The 24652-nt window shown below is 47.4% G+C and overlaps 1 protein-coding gene across 1 annotated transcript in view; it reads left to right on the top strand.

Moving 5' to 3' along the window:
- The window catches only part of Cd101 (CD101 molecule), a 38672-nt gene extending 14476 nt beyond the window's left edge, over positions 1–24196 (top strand). Inside the window, exons 4-9 of the mRNA XM_050157595.1 lie at positions 341–727; positions 4199–4576; positions 5268–5672; positions 9646–10056; positions 13612–14007; positions 23052–24196. Of these exons, the coding sequence (XP_050013552.1) occupies positions 341–727; positions 4199–4576; positions 5268–5672; positions 9646–10056; positions 13612–14007; positions 23052–23317 (2243 nt within the window). The 3' untranslated portion in view covers positions 23318–24196. The remainder of the gene's footprint in view (positions 1–340; positions 728–4198; positions 4577–5267; positions 5673–9645; positions 10057–13611; positions 14008–23051) is intronic.
- Positions 24197–24652: the final 456 nt, after the last annotated feature.

Raw genomic sequence — 24652 nt, 5'->3', positions numbered from 1 at the left:
TACAGCAATTCAACACAGCATGAAATATTTCACTTTTTAATTAAGGAGACATGCCAAAGTAGATATTTAACACAACTGTTGCATGCTTTTTACTTGCTAGGGACTGCTTTCAGAAAGCCATGGATACTGTCATTTCTGGGTGATTTGGAATAGTCAGGGACTTTGTAATTTTCCTTCACTGTGGGGCCGTTTTGGAGTAGGGAACTCACAGCCACCATGGAACTGAAAGGCTACATAAGATGCAACCGTGGTATTGTTATCACAGATCTCATTTCTCGTGTGCTGAAAGGGGGCAAGTACAGTGGGTTTTCTAAACATCTGCCTTGCTTTTGTTGCCCAGCAAGAGATTTTGAAGTGAACATCACAGCCAGGAGCTCACCTGCTGAAGGAAAACCCTTGGAACTGATTTGCCTGGTTGTCGGCAGGTGCAGTGACCTGCAGTTTCAGGGTTTTTGGTTCCTCAACGGGAAGGAGATTGCCCAAATTGATGCTGGTGGGGTCCTGATCCTGAAGACCAACTACAGAGACAGAGCAAGTCAAGGACAACTGCAGGTTTCAAAGTTAAACCCCCAGGCTTTCTCTCTCAAGATCTTCTCTGTGGGTCCAGAGGACGTAGGCACCTACAGTTGTGAGGTGGCTGAGGTGCTGAGAACTCAGACCAACTCCTGGCAGGTTCTTCAGAGAAAGCAGTCCTCAGTCACCCAGGTGCAGCTGAGGGAGCCAGCAGGTACGTGACATGGGGACAGCCACAGATGGTGCTGTCTACAGACTCGCCCTTCCTGGGTAGTACAGGAACACGGTGGGCGTCTTCCTTTAGAGTCTGGAGCCTGTCAGACCCCACTGGAGGTGAAGTGAAGGAGGGGAATGTATCAAGACTAGCCAAGATGTTTGGAGTTCAATTCCTGAGACATAGGCCATGGGTACCTCTCTTCATTTCTCTCAATTTCAACTCTCTTGTCTATAAAATGACACGGTAGGTGCCCTTAAGTCCCTTCTTGTCATCTTATGTTGTTTGAGTCTATTTGGCTTTTTGGGTTACATTTTTTTTGTATGCTAGGTTTTCTGTATTAATAAAGTCTTCTGACTTTAAGTGTTTGTACACATGTACACACATGAGCATAGGCTTACAAGTGTGTGAATATACTTCGCATGTGTGTACCAGTGTGTGCGAATGTATGTGTATATGGGGGTTGAGGAGGGGTAGAGTCCCTTTTCCTGGGGAACACACGGCCAAGTAAGCTGACCTTGAGTTGAGGCAGGGCAGCCATTTTTCAATTGCTTTCTGCTAATCTCGTTACGTTAACTTGCAGCGGGTCATAATTCTGACTCAGTGAGAAATGAGGAGACAAATGAAAGCAGACAGACTCCATTCTCTGTGCTTGTTGTGATGCCGTGAGATGTCTGCTCAACTGGTCCTGAGCATCCCTATGAATGAAACAGCGCTAGCCACTGCTGTGCCCTGGGTCTAACTGCCCTTCAGAGGCTCAGTGTGGTCCTCAGTGTGGCGATGTGGACACAATGAGGTTGTGGGAGCTCCACCCTCACGGATGTATTAATGCCACCGTGGGAGACAGGACTGTATAGACGAGGCCACCATGGGTGCTTATCGCTCCTGCTTCCCTTTCTCTTCCATAAAGTTCTGCTGTAGCTGGAGGGTCCCCACCACGCCAGTACTGCAATATCTGGATTCTTAAACCCCCAGAATCGTGAGCACCACGAACCTCCTTATCCATTACCTGGTCTCAGATATTTTGTTATTGCAACAGAAGACCAACTCAGGACAGCCACTTAGTTCATCCTTGCTTTATGAAGGTTGAGTGACTCTAACTATGTTTGAATCATCAGTGCTTTACATAGAGCCAAAACAGACGAACCCAGGACCAATATTAGAATCGTCTGGACTGAGTGTTAAAGTCAAAGTCTAGAAAGAAAATTTGCCCAAAAGCAAAAACTAGGGGAAGAAATTTTAATTAAAAATAAACTGAGCTAAAATGAAAGCTAGTCTTGCTGCACTTGCTCATTAGGGGTATCTCCAAAGATAGATAGATGCCTCTTCGGCATTCTGCTCCCCGCTCCCCAATGGCTCTGGAGGAAGAGAGTGGCAGGATTGGGAGTGTCCTGGTGTTAGTTTACACGCTAAACATTTGGTCTAAGTTTCTAGGGTTCAGGAAAGACAATGTGGGTGGCTTACATATTTACACAGAGCTCACAAAATCTCTGAAGTCCCCAACTTCCTTTAACCCCGTATGTAAGAACTTGATCCTGGGAGCTCCAAAGGGTGCCTCATGGCGTTCCACTCCTGGTCCTGGGGACTTATCTTTTAATGATAAAAAGTTTTTTTCCATAGGTTGGAGTCCAACCTGGGCCCTAACATGTAGCAACTGGACAACTTATTAACATATTTATTGAGGACCTTGTCTAACATTTCTGTTTTGGAAAGTCAAACTGCTATTTGAAATATGAGCGGATTTTATTGGTCCATGAATATTTTAAACAGAAGGGAACAACACCCACCTTCCCCGTGCCTTTCTTCTGACTATGAGGCTAATGGCCACAGTGAATTTTGGAAGTGATGTTAGTTGAAACTAACCACGATGGCTATGTTACAGTGGCGAAATTATAACTAGTCATTTCCTTTCTAGTTTCTAAATTTCAGTTATGAGTCATTTTTATATTAAAAACAAAAGGCAGATAGCATGATCGTGCCTCTGACACCCACAATACAGAGGCAGGTTTGATAATTTGCTCCACCTGGTTATAAAGATTAGTCTTTATCCTGCCGTGGTAGCTGGTGCGTGCCTGCCTGAAGCGTTGGGGAAGAGCAATTTGCAGATTTGTTTAGATCCCCTCTAGATTTCTAATACTGGTTCTATTTTATTTTTCTCTTTTGCTTTGAACTACCTCCGCGGTTGCCAGTGTCTCTTATTAAACACTAATGGTAATAGCTAACCCCTTTTCAGTACTCTCTGTAGCCCAGGGCCTAAGCCCTTTGTGTGGCCTTTGTTCAGTCTTCTCAACAAAGCAAAATGTGGCTGCTGTTATTACCCTCATTTTTCCTTGAAAGCAACGCGAAGGCTCAGATAGGTCAAGTGTGCTGCCCTGAGTCATTCTGCCTCTGGGTGGTGGTGGCTGGCCTTTAGTGCTGTGCTGCCCAGGATGTGGGAGCTCCTGATGTGTCTGCATGGCCCACAGAGCAGCCGGGACAGGACCTTGCACAATAAGCATTTGTTGAGTGAATGCTTGCATTTCTCCAGGTTTTGAATTTCCCATCTGGGAGCCAGCCTTACATTTAGTTATGCACAGTGATTTAAACATAAGAAGACTATCTTTGCCAATGATAAAAGATAGATAGATAGATAGATAGATAGATAGATAGATAGATAGATAGATATGCATCTGTATACATCATGTGTGTGTATATAAATATACATTTCCCCAAATTAGTTTCTTTTTAATGGTAGTATTACAAACAGAGATCTAATTAATAATTTTCTTACCCTGTTTAAAACACACCCTGAGTGGATTAGGACTGACTAGGGCACGGTAAGTAGGAAGACAGAGAACATATTGAAACACTGATAGCATGTATTCTAAAAATAAAACAAGTACCCTAAACATTTAAGTCATCAGGACTTCATTACTTTAGGGATCATTTACTCGCCTTAATGAATCAAACAAAATACTATCAGATATTTGCTCAACTGGATATTTTTCAGGATGGGCTGACTGAACAAAACAGTAGGAAAAATAAGTGTATGTTACGAATCGTGTATGTATCACCTGTCTTGTTTCTACTTTGTGATGATTATCTTAGGAAAATTTTATTTCACACACACGCACACTTATCCATCTACATCTATCTATCTATCTATCTATCTATCTATCTATCATCTATACATCCATCCACTCATCCATCTGTTCACCCCCTCATCCACCCATCTATACATATGTTTACACACACATGCATACACACATACATTTATCTATACATACATATATACGTTTATCTATTCATCCATCCATTCATCCATTTACGATTTAAATGTTTGGCAGATCTTTGTTCTGGGCGTGATAAGGAGAAATCCACCAGCTCTGATTTGTCACAAACAAGTCAAATCCTTATAATTTGATGCCACTGTATTTTAGAAATGTTTCTGTTTAATTAAAGCACTTTTCTTCCATAATCTGTAATCTGCAGCAAGAAATGTGACCGTGTCTGCCGAGCAGCGGGATGTGTGGGAAGGAGAGGAGCTAACCCTTCTCTGCAAGGCAGGTGGGGATGCAGGTCCTCTCTCTGTGAGCTGGTGGCTCATCCCACAGGCCCAGACCACACCTGTGTTTGTGGCTGGCATGGAACAAGATGGTACTGTCCAGCTGGGAGTCTCTTCTCCAGGCCCCAGGTCCCATAGTAACAAAAGGTTGGAGAAAGTGGACTGGGCCACCTTTCGGCTGGAGATTGGCTCGGCCATGGTCACAGACAGTGGCACCTATGAATGCAGAGTGTCGGAGAGGCTCCAGAACCAGGCCAAAGAGTTGCAGTGGACCCAGAAGATTGCAATCACTGTAAAATCTCTGAGTGAGTATCTGGGAAATCCTTTTCTGAATGCGTGTCAATCACTTCGTTCTATCCTGCAGTTTGAGTAGGGTCATCCAGACCCCCTGCCAATTGTATAGGTACCCCCACGATAAACAAAGCAGGATCTGACTATCAGGCCTGTCGACTAACCTTCGAGTTCATTCATCCTTATAGGTCATTCTAGAGCACAGCTTGTGAATTGTTCAAAGTTGAGCACAAACCCCTATGAATAGGAGTTGACTTCCAGATGAATGGAGCCAAGCCTGTTCCGTTCCGGCAGCAGTCTGGGCATCCCGAAGTCTTTTCTAGCACAAGCGAGAGAGTGACGCTGAACCCTGGGGGTGGGGAGGAGGCCAGACACTGGCTGTGCAGTGTTCTACTTGCTGAGTGGGGAGAGGAAGGAGGCCAGACCCTAGCTGTGAGTGTTCCACTTGCTCAGCGCAGCTGTCTGAGTGGCACACTGCGGAAACACTGCCTGTTTGTTGTGGCTGCTGGGAACAGTCGGCGGCAATGGGGGAAACTTGGGAGGGCTGGGGTTGGGATTCGGGACAGACTGTACCCCCAAATTCATGATAGTCCAGGAGCACAAATGTGTGTCCCTGTGTGAAGGGTACCATTGAGAAAACTTGGACGTCCTGCGCTGGGACTTGGTAAACAGGAAGCGTGTCTCCCTCCCTCCCCTGCTCCACAGAATCAAGTTTACAGGTTTATCTGTTGAGCCGTCAGCCTTCTGTGACACTCAGCCACACCTTCGACCTGTCCTGCATAGTGAAGGCCAACCACTCGGACCTCGAGCTACCATGCTCAGTGACGTGGCAGTTCCAGCCAGCTGGCTCCGGAGCCTTCCATCCGCTAGTTCGGATCACCCACAATGGCACAGTTGAATGGGGGCACGACCTCTCCCAGTTCCACAGGAAGACGAAGGTTTCACAGTCTTCACTCCACTCTCAACTCCAAATCCACGATGCCGCCGTGGAGGAGACCGGGGTGTATCGGTGCACGGTGGAAGGTTATGACAGGAATTCCCTGTACACAAGTGACCCAGCCCTGGTATCTGCCACCTCTAACCCAGTGAGGATTACTGTCACTTTTCCAGGTAAGGAAGGTGTGAAATTGATCCCTGCTTTAAAAAGGGGGGTGGGGGAATAGAAAAGAATCTTTTTTTTTCTGGTCAGGTGTGATTATGCACACTTATAATCTGGGTACTCAGGAGGCTGAGGCGGGAAGATTGAGAATTCGATGTCAGCCGAGGCTACAATTTGAGCCTCTGTCTCAAACAGTAACAACAACAAAACTCCTCCCCCAACTTTGTGTAAACTATAGAAGTAAACAAAAATACCCAGACACTGCATTTGTGGTGGTAAAGTAAGCATGTATGGTGGTATGACCATGAAGCCAACACACATTAGAGCCACACTGACCAATATTAAAACAATGAAATACCTCCACACCGGCTAACGACCACCGCTCTGTGCCTTTCCCCATCTGCTGGGACTTCCTGTTGCCAGCAGCTAAAGGATCCTGTTTGGCACAGCAGGTCCTCAAGGGCCTCCCTCCAGAGGGCACAATCTTTTAGGTCGGTCCCTGCTGGCGACCCAACATCTTTCTCATGTTTAGAAGTGGTGGCGACCATGTCGATTCCATTAGAATATACTTAGCTACCTCTTTAAATGTGTTAGCATACAAGAGAGAACTTATGGTTTCGGTCAAATTCAGTCTTAACTTGATAATAGCTCACAGAGGCTAAAAGTAAAACCCAGCCTAGCTGAAGTTCTGCCAGGCCGTGTGCTTTCTCTCTCCCGACTCGTATTTTCCCAGGATGGTGATGCAGCCAGGGTTTTACACATTACCTAATCTTCCCCTACCTCAGTCACTGCTTCTGTAAATTGCTGATGTTCACGTGAACTGAGGTGTGCCTGTAGCGTGCCCACTGCAGTGCCTGGCTTGCCAAGCGGGCACTCAGGCATGGCGGCCACCACCATCTCTGTGTTGCTGAGAATTATTTGTGCTCATAGTAATGACCTTACTCATGAATTCATGCCTTAATTTCCTTGTCCTTCCCTGATGTTTGAGATTGCTTCCATAAATCTTTAATCATTCATTTATTTATTTATTTATTTATTCATTTTGCTCTCGACCCAATGGCATGAAGTTTTCTTCCTACTAATAATGATTTCTTTTTTTCTTAATTTTCAAATAAGATTTATTTTTGTGTGTATGTGTGAGACTGCACAAAGATATGTGTACCATATGCATGCAGGTACTGGCAGAGTCCAGAAGAGGGCACTGTATTCCTTGGAACTGGAATTCCCCTGATTGTGAGCTGTCATGTGGGTCCTGGGAACTGAACTCTAGTCTTCTGCAAGAACGGACAGTAAGCACTTTTAACTGCTGAGCCATCTCTTGAGCCCAAAGATTTATTTTTAATTATATATACTATGTTTCTGTGTAGAAATAGCAGGTTAAGAGGTCCCTGGGTCTCCTGATGCTGGAGTCGCAGGTGATTGTGAGCTGCATGATACAGGTGCTGGGAACCAAACTCTGGTTCTTTGCAAGGGCAGCCCATTCTCTTCGCTGCTGAGCCAGCTCTGCAGCACTTTCAAGACCGAATTAACACTTTTCAGACATCTGTTGACAATAGGAACTGACTGTAATGGTTCGCCCCAGCCAAGTTCCATGAGACTAAGGTGATGTTTTAAAACTCTCAACATTCCCTAGAGGAAAGCAAACAATACATATTATCATCTCCCTGGTGGTCATGGGATGATCACCCCAGGACACAGAGCTGAGGCTCAGAGGCATTAAAGCAGACTCCACTCTCTCCCTGGGCCATGGTCCTGCAGATCAGCAACAGGCAGTGCAACTATGTTAAGCAATGCAAGCACACAGACCAGTCATAAAAGTTCAGAATTTCTAAGAGAAGAAAGTTATCTGGGCCTCTAATGATTTCTTCTCATTCTCGTGTATCCTCCTCCTCCATGGAGTCACTATTTAATTTTTTTTTTGGTTTTGTTTTTTGACAGTGTCTTATTCTGTAGTGCAGGCTGATCCTCCTGCCTCAGCCTCCTAAGTGCTAGGATTACAGGTGTGGGCTGCACGCTTGGCTTCGTTTTCTTTTTCTTAACTCAGGTTAGCATCAGATGTATTCTGTAGCCAAGAATGACCTTGAACTTCGGATTCTCTTCCAGGGTAGGAAAGCGTTTGTCCCACTGAGCCCAGTGTTTTCTTTAAAAACAACCATTCTTTGGGATTCAAGCTTGACATGTGCTCTGACCCTCTGTGCTTTTCTAGGGAAAATCCTTTCTGCCTGTGGATACAATCCACCCATTGACAACTTCCACGTTCATTGTTCAGAATGGTTTTCCTTCTGGTCTTGGGATTCCTATCTAACTGCTTCCCAGACATGCCTGTGCTCAGTGTCGGAGCCTACGTTATCATCATTGTCCAAAGATGTCCCTTCCATACTGTTCCTGTTGTCCTTACCACATCCCAGCGCCCCAGATTAGAAGCTGTGTCCTCTTCATGTCCAAACTCCCGAGGCAAACCGTGAAAGACTTTCGGTAATCCCATGCAGCTGTTTCTCCAGGGCTTCCCACTCTCCGTCTTAGATCTGACCCGACCACACTGAACGGCCTGCAGTTCGATAATCCACATGTATCGCATGTTCAAAGCCATTATTCAAGTCGTTCCTGTTATGTGGAATTCATTTGCTCTCTATTCATCTGAACGACTACTGTTAATCTTCAAGTCTTAGCTCAGAGTTGCCTCCTCCAGGAAGTCTCTCCCCATTCCTGTCCTTGGGTTAGGTAAACCTGCTGGGTGATCCTGACATTTGCTGCATTTCTGCATATCTCTGTTCTACATGTGAGTTTTTGTTCCTGTCTTATATCTTCCTCTAAACCAGTGGTTCTCAACCTTGCTAATTAATGCTTTGACCCTTTAATGCAGTTCCTTATGTTGTGGTGACCCCCCTCCCCATAAAATTATTTTTGTTGCTATGTCATAACTGTAATTTTGCTACTGTTATGAATCATAAATATCTGATATGCAAGATAGCTGATAGGATCTCGTTAAAGGATTGGTCAACACCCCCGAAGGGGTCACGACCCACAGGTTGAGAACTGCTGCTCCCAACTGACTCACTGAGAGGAAGTGTTCACAAAATACCTAAAATAGTCTGGTCTGTGACAGAATATGTGATTAATATGTTTGTTGAGGGAGAATAAAGGAACCTTCTGGCTGCATCAACAGCAGTCGAGAGATCTTCAAGAAGTGAGGATGAGAATAAGATTCATTGTGTATCTGTGACAAAGGAACAGCCACTGGGGTTAAAAGATGGCAGAGTCCATCCCCACATGAAATCCTCCCGGTGGCGTGGCTGCAGAGAAAAGAGACACAATTTTCATAGCCCTTGCACAACGTTCTCTTGCTTGCTCGTGTTTGAAGGCAGCTCTAACTAGACTTTGACAAATCGGGGTTTTAGAAGCAGTTCATATAGTAAACACACAAAGACAGAGAGCTCTCAAAATGATGCAGACATGCTATGGACAAGATGTCTCTGCTAAGTACAACAGTTACAGCATGGGGAAGAGCTGGCCTCTTTTCCCAGGGCTTTCCTCCTCCCCACACAGTAAGGACAGAATGAGGATGAGCAGGTGGATGTTATGAAGAGAGACATCAACTTGCAATCACACAGAATTCTCACAGGCATGTCCGGGCTTTTGACATTGTAACACAACACTGTCATCTACAAAGTTTATGCACAGCCGAAGTATGAAGAATGAAACCAACTTTCATAGTATTTTAAGTAAGTTGGCAATTTTGTGTTGGGCCACAGTCACGGCTATTCTTAGCCACATGCAGCCTGGGAGAGGAACAGGGCTCAAATATGGGAAGGGCTGCTTCGTCAGATCTTGAATGGTGTCAAAGCTGAATGAACAGCTAAGGGCATCTACTGAGAGGGAATTCGTCCACATGATGGCTGTCTGCCCTAGTTGAGGTGCTAGCTTGAAATTCTGTATTTTGTTTGTTTTCCCTAACAAAGTAACTTTTTTATCCTTTTCATTCAGAGAGCAAACTGAGTTTGAACTCAAGCAATCAAGTCCAAGAGCTCCCCATCAGCTCCAGCACGCATATAGAATGTTCCATCTTGTCCCGATCTGCTGGAAACCTTCCCTTAGCCATCACTTGGTTCTTTTCTCCCACTTCTACAAATGAGTCCTCTCGGAAGATCCTAGAAACAGACCAAACCAATGTTGTAAAATACAGAGATGCATTTCAAACCTCTCGGAGCAAGCAAAAATTTTATTCTGAGAAAGTTTCCCAAGATTTGTTTCTGCTGAACATCCTGAACATGGAAGCCAGTGACCAGGGTCACTACCACTGTGCCGTGGAGGAATGGCTCTTATCTACAAATTGCACTTGGCAAAAGCTTGAAAGAAAGACTTCAGGACTCACAGAATTGAAACTCAGGCCCACAGGTAAACCTCAGAAGGGTGTTGTCATATGTCTTTCTATAAGATGGCCAGCTTTTCTCCAACAGCCTCTAGGATGTGACTATAAAGGGATTAAACCTATCATCTGGCCGGGTGGTGGTGGCAAATAGTGGCAGAGGCAGGCAGATCTCTGTGAGTTCGAGGACAGTCCGATCTTCAAAGCAAGTTCCAGGACAGTCCGGGCTATTACAGAGAAACCCTGTCTAAAAAAAAAAAAAAACAAACCAAACAAAACAACAGTAACAACAAATACCTGGACCGTAAGAGTAACGGCCACCTACAAATGCCCATGGGACCTGGTCGCCCGCCAAAAGAGGGGAGGTTACTTAAGGTGAATCAGTTTGAGGTTTTGAGCTCCATTGGGAACAAGATCCCTTTGCCTGGTCTGCCTGGCAGCTTGGCAGCTGATCTGTGCAGCTGCCCAGGGAATCGGATCTCCAGATCTCTGTAATAACAAGCGGTGTCACTCCAGCGGGGCTCTACTGTAATTTGGCAGAGAAAGAGTAATACGAAGCATATTTCTCCCACTGTGAACAGAAACTGTACAACTCTATGGGGACGTGTGGAGAAATTGCTTTTCAACATTTGGCTGCCTAAACATAAGGCAAATAGAAGTAGTTAACTGTTGGAATGGCTTACTGGGGGCGCCTTTTCCACCTCTGGAGAGCTTCGAAACTGTAATGGAACTTCCATCCGTTTGAGCTAGGCTGAGCACTGCTGTCTGAAGGCGGGCAGGCTTGTCTAGGTCTCTCCGCACTGGCTGGGTCACCTCTAACTGGGGGTTAAAGTCAAATGGGCATCACGGCTAAGGAACAACAGCCAACAGCCAACAGCATGATGTAAATAACTCCATCTAATGCGGTGCTTCAAGTACTATTTTCAAGGTGACATTAAAAAAAAACACTAAGATTATAACTGGACATTCCCATATGCTAGGAAACAGAACTGCAAAGATGAAAAAGACACAGCTCTTGCCATAGGGGAGCTCTGTCTGGGAGAGAAGCGGGGGTAAAAAAAAATAGCTTGGAAGAGATCTCTGCCTCGCTTTCTCTCCAGGCCGCTCCCCTGTCTCCTTTAAGTTTGTGCGCTCCTCTGGGAATGCTCGTGGGCTCTTCTGCTTTAGTCTCTGCTGCTCTCTGGGCTTCTACACCACTGTCCTGGCTACACTGTCACATCTTTGGGTTTCGATATCCTGAGCCCTAGGTTTGTGGATCCTACTTTTTACTTCTGTGTGGATGCTACAGTGAGCCCACCGCCACTGCATTTATGTCTCCTACATTCTGCATCTGTGTGGCCGACATCCTTGCCTTCCACTCTCCCTGGCCAAACGCTTGACTGCATCTGTCTGCAGGTTTTGAGGAGGCAACGTCTCTTGGTTCAAGCCTGTGTTCCCCAGGTAGACATAAGGCCTCAGTATTAGATCTTTCAGTGTATCAAGAAATTCTCGCAGTCTTCATCATTGAATAGATTGGATTGAAAGGCACCTAGGAGGTTAGCAAGGTGTGTTTTGGGTGTGTTTAGGAGAACATTTCCAGAGAGGATTCGCTAAGTGGAGACCTGACTGAATGCATGTGGTCTTATCAAATAGTCTGGTGGTCCCAGACAGAATAGAAGGGAAGAAGAAAGAAGACGATAGTGCAGGCATGCTCTCTCTCTCTCTCTCTCTCTCTCTCTCTCTCTCTCTCTCTCTCCATCTCTCCATCTCTCCATCTCTCCATCTCTCCATCTCTCTCCATCCTTGCCACCTAGAGGGGAGCTTGTGTCACCTATTCCAACGCTGATATTTTTCTGCCTTACCTCAGGCCCACAGCAAACAATCCATCTGACTTTGGACTGAACTCTCAGAGGCAATCCACAGAGCAAACCTTTCTTCCTCTAGACTCGTTCTTTTAGATATTTGTTACAACACCACCACCATCAGCAGCAACAAAGAAACTAATACAGGAAATTGACGTCAGAGAGGTGGGGCTAATGCTGTGATCCAACCTGATGAAGTGGGTTCTTAAGATCTGAAACCCGTTTGTGGGAAGAGTCTGGAAGAGGTTGAAGAAGCAGGCTAGAACGTCTCTAGAACGCTTTACAAAGAGCTTAATGGGCAATTCTGGTGAAAGAACATGCTGGTAGGAGTGTGGACAGAGAGACTGTGCTTGTGAAACCGCACAGAAATGAAGACTTTATTGGGGATTGGACTAAAGGCCACGCCTATGGATTTCTGGCGAATATTTTGTTTATTCCCCAAGACTTGCTTGAGGTTGAACTCAAAAGGAATGGAAAGAATTCCAAGACAACTCAGGCTATGCCGTGGTTACCGCTAGCTGCTTTTAACCAGGTTTACAGTGACTATTAGGAGCAAAAACAGAGCAGAAAATGTGAAAACCTTGGCATCTGCCCAATAAAGAGACTCAAGTTGGGATTCACGGAAAGTGTGGCTATCAGAGGTTGGTACTACAAACTCTGCACTAACACAAGAGGAAAGGTACCTTGGCAGTATCTTAAGAATTGACTGGACCCACCAATCAGACTCAAGGATGTAAGAGTAAATTCATTCAGTACATTTTCCTCTGAAAGCCAAGTGTTGTGGCATGCAACCAGGAAGACTGAGGCGGGAAGATGATAACTCCAAAGGCATTCTATCTTACACAGTGAGCTCCAGACTACCCTCATCTTCTGTGGGTTTTGTTGTTGTTTTTTTTGTTTTTAATAACTTGACCTTGAGACGAGAGTGAAATGGCTGGAGTCCCCTGCTCACACGGAATTCCACAGGAAGCTGCTTCTGTTGGATCTGTGGCATAGACACTAAGGGACCACAGAAGCCACTGTCCAAGAACTCCTAGTCATAGGTCAAGTTGGTTATAAACCTTATCAGCCATCCACATAGTGCTAGCTTTATAGACATGCAAAATATAGGAATTAATGGATCGCCAAGGTTGAAACCACCAGCCATACAACAAATCTTTGCTTCCTTAAGTTGTTTTGCTTGGGTATTTTTGCCACAGTGGTGAAGAACTGACGAAGACAACACAATGGCACTTCTCAACTTGGGAATGTTTGTAGTTAACCAGATTCTCTTAAAATACTGAGGGCATCGAGCAAATTCTGTCTCTCAGCAGTCTGAACAAGAGATAACATCTGGGTGTGGTGGGGGAAGGTGATCTCCTCAGAAGGAGTGGGACTGGTGTGGGGCCTAACTTGAGAGAACACTGAAAGTTGTGAACAGCACCTGTGGGAGTTCAAAGGGGAAGTTCAAAGACAGGTGAAACCTGCAAGCCTTGCTGAAGTTGTGTCTGTTTTAGTGGTAGAGTCTATCAGGCGAGAGGTCAGGCAAAAGGGGGGGAAGTGGTAAGCTTGGTTCACAGCAAAGAATGTTCTGGCAAGTGTGGAAAAAAAAAAGGGAAGGATCAAAGGTAAACATCACTTAATGATGGAGGTTCTAATGTCTGGAGAATACCAGACAAGATCTCCCAGTGGAAATGATACACCTCAGAGGTTACCGCGTCGAAAGTCCTCTCTTCTCTGACCGCTCACCACTTTGCCTTCTAGGAAGTCAGATCCATGTCAGCAAAGTGCACTGGTCGGAAAACGCTACTGAGCATGAAGAAGTGGGCCTGAGCTGCAGCCTGGACGGCCCTGGCAGCCCAGCCTCCCTGTACTCTGTGACATGGTACTGGAGTAGAGAGAACACTGTGAGTCAGATGCTGGCCCACCTGCAGTATGACGGCTTGCTGGAGTACGGCCGCGAGGGCCGCAGGAGGGCCCTGCACTGCTACCGGTCGTCTCCCACAGACTTTGTCCTGAAGCTGCATCGGGTGGAGCTGGAGGATGCTGGGATGTACTGGTGCAGGGTGGCAGAGTGGCAGCAACATGGCCCGCTAGGCAAGTGGATCAACCAAGCCTCGAATGAGTCGCAGCGGATGATGCTCAGGGTGCTGCCTTCAGGTAACTTGGGGGTCAACCAACCACTGGCTCATTGGGTCACTGGCCTATCCGGCTTCCCTCTGTGCTTCCTCCTAGCTTTGTTTCCTTCTTTTTCCAGACTAATGACAATTTTTTAGATTTCTCCTTTCTCCATAGTAACTCATTTGAACCCGCAAGGTTTCACGAGGTTTGGGCACAGACACTTGGCTAATGGGCACGTCTGCCACTGTTCTGACTTTCCCTTCCCAAGCAAAAGGCCATCAGCGTCATGTGTGCCTCAGATATCCAAGGAACACGGGCAGCTAGCACACTGACCTCTTGGCTGATCCTCTGATCTCAGGATGCTGTTTTGTGGTGGAAAAGAAAACAAGGCAGATAAGATGATAGTTGTGATGACGTCTCTGTGTTTTGACCCAGCTGAGCTGGAGTCAGTTATGCACAAATACACCCTTGGTCAAGGGAAGAAAAAATGACAGAACTAAAAACTCTCTTCCTCAGAGGATCAGTGCTGGGATCTCTGACTGATGGTCTCGCTCCTTCTGTCTCCCCTCCCCCCTCTTTCTCTCTCCTCACCAAACTGTTAGGTCTTTGGTGATGTTGCTAGGCAAACATACTCAACTTGCAGAAAATGATTACTGTGGCTCAGAGCTTTGGAGACTATGGTCTTGGACATTTGAGCTCAGGACTCTGAGTCTGCAGGCACATACCATGGCTGAGCAAAACCACTCACCTCTGGCCAGAAAGTGAGAAAGAAAAAGAGGAAGAGCTGGTGTCTCACTATCCGTTCAACGGCATGCCTTTAGTTACATGAAGATCTCCCTTCAGAACCTTCTCCTGAAGGCACCACCACCTCCTAATAGAACCAAACCAGGAGCAAGTCTTTCCCACATGGATCTTTTAGGGGATGGAATGGTCATTTAAAATCCAAACATCAGCAATGCTCATTTGGTATCCTCTTCCCATTGTATTATTGTGTCTTGGAAGACACCAGAGAAGGAAGGATGCCATAAAGAGCTGCCTTAGGTCACTAAGAAAGAGAAGTGCTACTCAAAGGCCTTTGGCCAAAGAGCAACAGTTCTCGGTGTAGGAGACATCCGCAGCCAATGTCTCAGCCTTGTGCAGGATCAGACAGCTGGTGGGCATCTCTGAGATGTGTGTTACTAAGAAGAACTCTTTCTTCCAGCTGGACCAATGCATCGTGACTGGCTATAGTATCTGCCAGCTCATTATCTTTGCTGCTTCTTTCTAGCGAGACTCAAATACCTGAAAGGTGAACTACAGCCTGGACTTATATTGGGAAAGGATCACTAGAGAAATTAAGGCAGAGTTTTGAGACACCACCACACTCCTAACAGACAAGTTAGCTTTAGTAGCTATCTCAGGAAGGAAAGGGGTGCATGTGGCAGTTTCTCGCCGGCAAAGAGAGCCTCACTGCATCCCAGTGAGGCTCAATCTGACTTGTTCCCTAGGATTCTACCATCTTCTTCCCCTGTTCATTCCTCAGGGCCCCACCATCCTTTCCTCCTCTCTGGTCTCTTCACTTTCCATCTTCAGGGCTCCATTTTCCTTTCCCCATGTCCATTCCTCAGTAACTCTTTTTTACTTCCAAATGACCAGAAATTTTTTTTATCAGCTTTTTATTCCAACTGTTACAGGATATCCCACATATCTGGGTAAGCCCCACAAATGTTTTCCCTGAGAATTCACAGGCCCCATAGAATCAGCGGTTTTCACAAGAGAATAAATAGCAACCATAAACAGGACAGATTCTGTGACTAGCAAGCATATCTCTCTGAGACAGGTGAGAGGCTGCCCAGCATATCTATGTGAGATCACGGAGAATATCTTGGAGATCATGTAGAAGATGAACTCCGGAAGGAGACACTAAAAACGGAGTCATTTTTGTGAAAAGGCCCACAGGTCTGTGCCACGGCCAACAGGGTTTTCATTGCAGCTAATGTCGTGTTCCCAAGGAAATCCTGGAACTGAGCAACTGGCCTTCTCCGACTCAGGCTCCTGGCTAGTGGTTAGGGAGACAATCAGGGTGATAAAAAATCCTTAGGGGCTGGAGTCAGAGAAGCCTAACTCAAATGGCAGTCCTAATCACTTATTAGCTATGTCATCAGACTATTGATGTGGATAATGTCTGGCTTTCTTATAAAAATGAAGATCATAATACAAATACGTTTTTAAAAGCCTAGACACTGAGCCGGGCAGTAGTGGTGCACACACCTTTCATCCCAGCACTTGGGAGGCAGAGGCAGGCAGATCTCTGTGAGTTTTAGGCCAGCCTGGTCTACAGAGCAAGTTCCCAGGACAGCCAGGCCTGTTATATAGAGAAACCCTGTCTCAAAAGAAAAAAAAATTGTATGGGATCTGTGCATACAAAACCGTAAATGGCAGGGACCATTCCCACAAAATGGGAAAGCTGAATCCACTGTGACAAGTGTCAGTAGACAAGTATAGTCCCAGAATTCTGAGGGAGCAATTGAACCAGAGGAAAGGGTCAAGTAGGGATGGGAAGGGTCCCTAAAGAGGGCTGCGTGAGAAGAGAGAAAACGTTTAGGAAAATGAAAAGGTACGCAATATAGCAAAAAGATAGAAGCTTCATGTCAGAGCAAGGGCTTGCAACTCAGCACACACAGTCCAAGGCTAAGCGATGAGGGCCCTGAGTGGGGGTGGCATGGAGCTCAGATGTGTTTAGTGGGAAGTGAGGGTGGGGTGCTTTATCACGACAGGCATGGGGTGCTGCTGAACAAGTTCAAGTATGGCAGTGACACCCTTGGAGTCACCTTTAGAGAGTTCCCATTGGGGGCGGACGTGAAGCTGAAGTGGAGAGAGGCAGACAGGGAGAAGGACATGAAGCTGTAGCCAAGAGGAGGCAAAATGGGGCCCGAGCTCAGGCAGCGCTAGTGAGAATGGGGAAGAAAGAACAAGCCGTAGGGATCGGGAGGTCAATTAGTTGTACATCTGCGAGCTGTGCGTATGCAGAAGAGGCAAATTTGTATTGGGACTTCAGTGGATCACAAGGGCATTTGCCAAGCAACCAAACTAAGGCTGGGGGCAGGGGGCTGGGTCCAGTTTGTGGAAGCTGGGCTGGAGCTCAACCCAGAGAGAGTTTTCGAGAGGTGTTTCTCTGGGAGATAGTGGGAATTTTAAATGTCAACTCTATCTGACTTGTGCACTAGGAGCTATCAATGTGTGGCCAGAATGATGCTCCAGGAAGGACACCTGAGGTGTCTGTGCACTGGTGGCGGGAAATCAGGATAGCGTTATCAGGAGACAAAGGAAACCCAAGAGACAGAACAGCACCCAAAGCCTGTTACAGATAAGAATGGGAGCTGAGGAGATGGCTCTGTGCTTGAGAACACTGCTCTGCAGCCGTGAGAGTTTGAGTACAGGGCTTGGTACCCAAGCCAGGCCTGATCTCATATCCACTGGTGACCCTGGAACTGTGGGAGGCGGTCAAGGAGGCTCCCTGGGGTTTGCTGGCTGCCAGTAGAGGCAAGAAAGAAACGTAAGATGTGGGTACAGGAAACACGTTGCCTCAAAGGGGCAAGGCAGAGAGTACGAGAGGACACCTGTACGCATGCATGCACGCAACACACACACACACACACACACATACACACACACATACACACACACACACACAGCGAAGGGGAACATCTCCACTGGACCTATGGTAGGGGCAGAAAATCAGTAAGAGCAGCAGGCTGAGGTGGCTGAAGAGTGAGGAAGGAAGCAGACACGTCAGGCTCAGGTTTTTTCTCAAGAGCTGTAAAGAGCAAGAGAGAAGTCTATAGAAATGGCAGAAAGTACCAACAATGAGTTTTAGTTATTTGCACTGTTTGGAGTTCAGTTTGGTAGGATCCCGAGCATGTTTCCAGTACATAGGGGAGGAGGCAGAGGGAAGGAAGGTGAAGTCCTTGCAGCAGCTTAGCACCTGGCTGTGGACAGAACCCTTAAGACAGGGTGCCACCCCCATGCCATCCTTTTCTTGTCCACATCCGAGCCTTCACATTTCTCTGACTCACCTTCTCTCAGCTGTCACCCTGCCTGGCAGCTGTCACACCTGTACCACGCATCGCCAGCAGTGGACATGGACTCTGGGAATACGTCGGCCTGGCATGTCCTCTGTCAGCTCTAGACCGACCTGAGAGTAGTTCAATATTTTCCAGCCCACAAGTGTCCTCCTGCCGACTGCCAACTCTGCGTGGTGGTGGAATCCAAGTCAAATACAATTCACGACTGCTCTTCACTCCTCCACTTCCTCTGTTTGACTGCACCAGATTGGGTTAGTTTGGGGACGACAGAAAAGAGCCATGGATCAATGGCTTGAGGGGAGGTATGTTCTGGACCTTGCTCCCCTCCCCCAGTATTGTCTCTACAGTGACTTAGCAGGCTAGGGGCCATAGGGTCGAACTGAGTCTTCCTCCCTTGCCTTCAGATCCTAAATACAAATGCATTATCCTTTTGCTTGTTGGTTTGTTGAGATAGGGTTTCCTGGAGCCCAGGCTGTCCTCACACACGGTGTAGAGCCAAGAATAACCTTGCAGTTCCGATCCTCCTGCCTCTACCTCCTCAGTACTAGGGCTGCATATCTTCTCTGTTATACCAGATTTGCATGGCGCTAGGAAACGTACCCAGGGCTGTGTGCGTGCCAGGCAGGCACATTGCCTGTAGAACTACATACCCGGTCCCTAAATGTCACATTCTGAAAAGTTGTCTGAGATGCAGTGACAGGTCAGTCCATAAGGCTTTGGGGCAGGGTGCAGATGGACTATTTATGGCAGCCCAATACTCAATACTATTGCCCGGCTTTTATTTAGATGAGGACTTTTTTGGAAAGTGGATTCTTAAAGCAGACATGCATTCCTGCCACACTGGAGTTTCTAGAGAGGCCGATTGTTTACTTTCCCCGGTACACTCAGCAAGGTCTGGCCCAAAGCACTCAGCTAACACTTGATGAAAGAGTGGACAAGCACACTTCCAGCCAGTTTAAAACAGGAAGCTGGCAGGGGCCACTGTGGGATGTACTTGCTGCAGAGATCCCAACCCCGCTTTGGGGTCAGCCCAAGTTCTAGATGGAATTGGGAGTTTCGAAGCATCTTCATCCTCTCCCTCTCGAGTCAGCCTTTCCGAGGTAGGGTCCAAAAGAAGGGCTATTCATAGCGTGCGTGCCTGGCTGTGGGCAGAAGGACGCGAGATATAAGCGGCTGTTCGAGATGAAGTGTACTCGTTATGGTTTTGGATCCATTCCACAGGTCACGTCCTTTGCGTATGGGGCACTTACTTAGATTGATTCAAAATGCCATGCCAAGCTGGAATGGTTCTGAGTGTCGCCAGTTCTCATCCACATATGGGCGAGAGGCAGATGATGGGAAATGGTGACTGTAGGACCCAGAGCAAACAGTGCCCTCCCCCTGGAGGTAATTTAGAAGCACTGGAGCTGACAGTTGCTCGCTGTTGGCCAACTCAGCGCTGTGCCGAGGGCACCGTGCTGCCCTTTGGTGGCAAACGGCTCTAAATGGAGAAGCCGCCTCCCCATGAATACTGTTCCTTCTTGCTAAAGGCTGGAGTCTTGGGGGCAGAATAGCCCAGTGCCAGATTTCTTCCTGTTTCCTGCATGCCCATCCCATCTCACCAGGACTATACAGCCGGACCAGCAGCTGTAAGACCACGGACTAACCTCCCGATTCTCTAGCACCCCTGACTAGAAAGAAAGCCGGTACATTAGTTACTTTCCTATCGCTGTAATAAAAGACGATGGCCAAGGCAACTTACAGAAGAAAGAGTTTGTTTGGGCTTGTGATTCCAGAAGGGAAGCAGCTGTGATGGCAGAGCAGAGGTAGCAGGTAGTGGGCACAGTCGCTAGAGCAGACACAAAGGCTCTTGTCTTGAACTCTCTGGGACAGGAAGCCTGAGATAACCTTTAGGGAGGGAACTCCTATTGTATTTCGTAGTTTTGGAGTTTTGAGGCCACTGTTGGCTGGTCCATGGCTTTGGGCAACAGCAAGGTGGGCAAGAGGGTACATGTGACACTTCAAGAAGCTTCCCACCTCTTGGAATCCTGGAAGCAAAGAGGAAAAAAGGAAAAATAGAAGAAGTAAAAATTCCACTGTTCCCTTTAAGGCTGTGCTCCCAAACCAGGCCCCGCCTCTTGAAGGTCCCATGACTTTTCAGTAGTACTGAGCCGAGGCCAAATCTTGACTACTTGGCCCTTTAGAGAACATTCCAGATCCAAACCACAGAGCTGAGGTCTCTGTGAGGAGTCAGCAGGCTTGGGAGAAGGGTGCCTAGGTGTTTCTCAGCTCCCCCAGGAATCTTCTTGCTAATGTCTATTGCTTGCCCCTTGCCCACTTAACAAATGGTCTAGTTATTGTGCCTAATGTTATATTACATATTATCTCATTGAAACTCGATAAATGATCAGCATCCCTGTTTAGCTATTAAGAAAACAGAGGATTGGAGGAGATGAATCACTTATCCAATGTTCACAAGAGGGAACTGAAGAGTGATGATTTGAATCAAGCTCTCTCTGAAATACAGTTGGTACTCATTCACCCTGCTTGCAGGAATGCTTGTGGCCGGTGTTTTAACCAGGACCCCATGGCTCCCCACTCTGTCAGAGAAAGTTCTTGGGTCTGGGCTCTGTCAAGAGAGACACTAAGGCAGGCTGTCCTTTGGGGTCAGAAGTTTATTACAAGAGTTATTCATGCCACGGAAGACAGCAGCACAATAGGGGCCCTAAATAGAGTTCAGGCTCACAGGCAGTGTGTGTGTGGAGGGGCGCTCTTCCTAGAGGTCTCAGGAAAGGCAAAGTTTCCTGCCATGAGCTTGCAGCCAGGCTATCTCTGATTCACCTGCTGCAGAATGGGTGGGGTGGGGAGGAGAGGGGATGCCAGAGAAAGGGTGTGCAGCTCTGAGGAGGTGAGGAAATGGAGTAGGACCCGTCTAGCTGAAGTGTGCCCATTATAGAGGTGGAGGGACGCGTCAACACTGGCACCCTTTTGATATCCCAGGGAGTTCAACCCTGAGGTTTATAAGCTTCCTTGAGGAAGTGAAAATCGCGGCTGTCTGTCATTCTCCAGGAGTCTGGACACCTGAGGAGACTGTTTACACCTCATCAATGGGTTCTCTGCAGGGGGCCTGCCTTTTCCTTACAGTGGCTGTTGTTGTGAAAAAGAAGTTTTTGTAGGGACCTCTGGTTCTGCTAGGAGTTCTGTTCTACCACAGCCTTAGTCTCTGCCTCCTTTGCCCTTGCTTGCAAGTGTCACCAGATGACACCTGGGAGACCAAGTACAGTCCAGCTGGATCATCTGGGAAAAGACTGCTAGGAGAGGAAAGAGTTAGAAATTAAAGCAATTATGGCCAGCCTTTGGGAAGCAGGAGGATCCTGAGTTCAAGGTTAGTTCAGGCTATATAGTGTGATTACCTCAGAACAAAACAGACCAACAAAACAAAAGAATCCAAATCTCTCTTCCATTAATCACGGTTTCAAGAAGAAAAATCAAAGGCAAGATGAAGATTACAAATGTAAATAGAAAAACCCAGGCCGCCAGCTTCTACAGCTCTGTGCCAGCCCCATTCAGAACTGGCAGCCTGACGTGCACCAAGGCCAGGCACTCTGCACAGCACCATGGTGGCCACGCTGGTCCTGGCGTGGAGAATACACTCGGTCGGCAGTTGACTCTTTCATCCGGATCCCATGAGGCCTTCTAAGGGAAGTGCTGAACAAGATGCAAAGACACAAGTCCGACCCTCAGAGAGCTCACAGTGCCAGGTTGGAGCAACTCTCCAGGTTCTCTCTTGATTTCCAGCAAAGAGGCAGTCTTCAGCGTGTAAAAACGAATCAGTGAGGCCCCAAAGGGATTTCCTTTTGCATCAGGAGGTTGATCAGAATGACCCATTTAAACTTGTCTTTATCACCGAGAATCTATAATCTCATAAGTTCTATAGCTTAACCTTTGAAGAAGAGAGGGCTCGTGTCATTATGGTTTTCCAAGCAAAGCACAGACGCTGTCAGCATCGGATTGTTCAGAACGGCCCCGATTTCAAATATATCAGAAATGTAGTTGGAAGACCACAGTGAGTGATTGATCGGTAGCTCTTTACACACATGGCTTTCTGCTGACTACCTGTAGCCCGGGCCTTTGGTCAGTAGCCCAGGGCACCATTTCCCAGGACCTGTGGCATCTGAGTCCACTCTGCTTTGCTTCCCTGAGAAGCGGCTAGAAGCCCCACTGCCCCGCGTTTGCCTTCTGATGGTCCCTCGCAGCAGACTGAGGCCGCCTGAGTATCACATGCTTTGGCTTGTACAGTGTCTTTAGCCCTGCGGCAGAAGTCAATTGGGTTTAGTTGGGATTAGCAAACGTTCTTGAGCACTGTAGGTGATGCACGGATCCCAGGGTGCTGTCAGATGATCTCAGTCAAGGTAAGGAAGGGGCCAAACAAAGGGGCTGCCTGACTAGGGAGTGAGAACTGGGCCTCATGAAAAGTCTGGGAGAAGTGAGATCCAACCAGACAGGGGCTGTGCCCAGAGGCATAGGAAGTGACAGTTGAGCTTGGGGGACGCGGAGCCAGGGGCCGAGTGACCTGTGTGTCATGGGTCAGGGGGAGAAGCACGCTCCTCCACAGGTTTGGCTGCTGCGGAAGGCAGCGCAGTTCGTCGTGAGTTCCAGAAGCAGCGGTGGGAATAGCTCAGTTAAAAATTCAGGGCCAGCTACACAGCTGAGAACGATGGCTGAATTATACATATCTTTTCTGAGGGAAGAAGATTAAAGGAAAGGTTTTCCTTTTTTGTTTTGCCTCCCTTTTTGGCTGGTGGTTGTAAGTAGGTCACTGGCAGTTCTAAAGCTGCAGTGGCCGGGCAGGGGGGAGACGCGTGTGTTGAGAATGTCCTAGGCCTGGTCTCCGGGTGCTCTCACAGGACGCAGGGCCTGTGCCGGTCCACCCTGTCGTCTACATGTACTTGCCTCTGCTGATGTTTAAGGAGGTGTACGTGACGATCGGCCTCGGTAATCTGGACACTGACTGTCTTCTGTGTTCCTCTTTTGTTGCAGAATCCACGCTGTCTTCCCGGATCTGCTCCTCTGAAGCCTTCCTCCACTTCCTCATCGTCTGTCCCTTCCTGCTGCTGCTGCTGCTTCTCATCTCCCTGCTCTGCTTGTGCTGGAAGGCCAGGAAGTTGTCACAGCTCAGTCTCAGTGCACAGAAAGAGAAGGCTCTCTGGGTGGACATGAAGAGAGCCTCTGGAGACTGGACCACAGGGAGGAAGGCGGAGGATGCTGAACCCCAAGGAGAGCCTATGCTGATGGAGGGAATGTGATGGAATTGGGTCAGACTGACCAGGGTGAATGAATTCTGCTTCAGGCCTTGGCCAGGTTACCTAGGGACCAGAAGGGACGTGTCTTGGGCATGTGTTGTTAACCGGATCCTGTTGTTTTTTGTGTATCACCCATCTTTCTCTTTGAGTCCTTCAGATGTAGATAGCATCATTGGCCCAGCGTACATAGACCTCACTTCCTGGAGATCCAACACTCCTCTGGAAAACAAAGAATACGAGTCAAAGAGCCTTCCTCTCTCATTTCTCTCCAACATCACCTATTCCCTTGGAAACCTCAGCTTGGCTCAGTCACAGGGGAAATCATTTCTCTCTAGATAAGAGATGCAGGAGCAATCTGATGTTAGTAAAGCAAGAGGAACTGAGAGCATGGACTGAGATGCCCAGAATCTGACTCCCCGGTCAGTTTCTTTCTAGGCAGAACCTCACCCCCCCCCCCCAATCCCTTTTCAAATGCCTGCTGGAAAGTGTAACAGCAGGTATCCTGTCAGTATTGGTTCTTGGACAAAAGGATAACATGTTGTGGCCTTCTTGGCATTTTTATTTGACTTTGTGCTTTATGATTTGGGAGTGGTTTTGTTTCTGTTCTTATTTTGTTGAGAAGGGGTCTTGTGAAACAGCTCAGGGCTAGTCTTGAACTTGAACTCACTGTCTAGCCCTGTCCTTTATAGTCTGGGCTGTCCTCCAACTTGCAGCAGTTGTCTTCCTGCCGAGGCCAGCCTCTGAACACTGGGGTTAGAAGCATGAATTGGCACCAGGTGGTGATGGCACACACCTTTAATCCCAGCACTCAGAAGGCAGAGGCAGGCGGATCTCTGAGATCAAGGCCAGCCTGGTCTACGTAGTGAGTTCCAGGACAGCCAGAGCTACACAGAGAAACCCCATCTTAGGGGTGGGGAGTCGGGGGATGCACACAATAGCATGCTTGGTGTAAGAGTTAGTACGTCCAGTGTTCTACTCAGCCCCCAAGGCCTCCTATCTCCCCCTCGCCTCACTGAGCACACCACAGTGGTGCTTGGCTAATGCCTTATGACAGACAGCACTGAGTAGGAGGGAACAGGCTTCAGTAGAACTTCGGAGAGGTGTCTGCAGGAATGCCCCATCTCACGTTAGCCGAGTTAGGACTCAGGGGAAGCAGTGAGTCCCTAATGGTACCCCAGAAGGTCGCCAGGGTAAGGTGTCATGGTTTAAAGCTTTCAAAAACTGTTTCCCCTGTTTAGCCTGGTTGTAGCCAGAATTGAAAATCAATCAAGTAAAGGACCTCAGATAACACATCTATTTATTGTCTATGTGACCACCAGGGTTTCTTCAGGACTTGGT

This window comes from Alexandromys fortis, unplaced genomic scaffold (assembly GCF_014885135.2).
Source record: "Alexandromys fortis isolate MF-2015 unplaced genomic scaffold, M_Fortis_MF-2015_v1.1 scaffold_78, whole genome shotgun sequence".
Classification (NCBI taxonomy): Eukaryota; Metazoa; Chordata; class Mammalia; order Rodentia; family Cricetidae; genus Alexandromys; species Alexandromys fortis.
The sequence above is the reverse complement of the archived record's forward strand: the minus strand, read 5'-3'. Positions and strand labels throughout refer to the sequence as shown.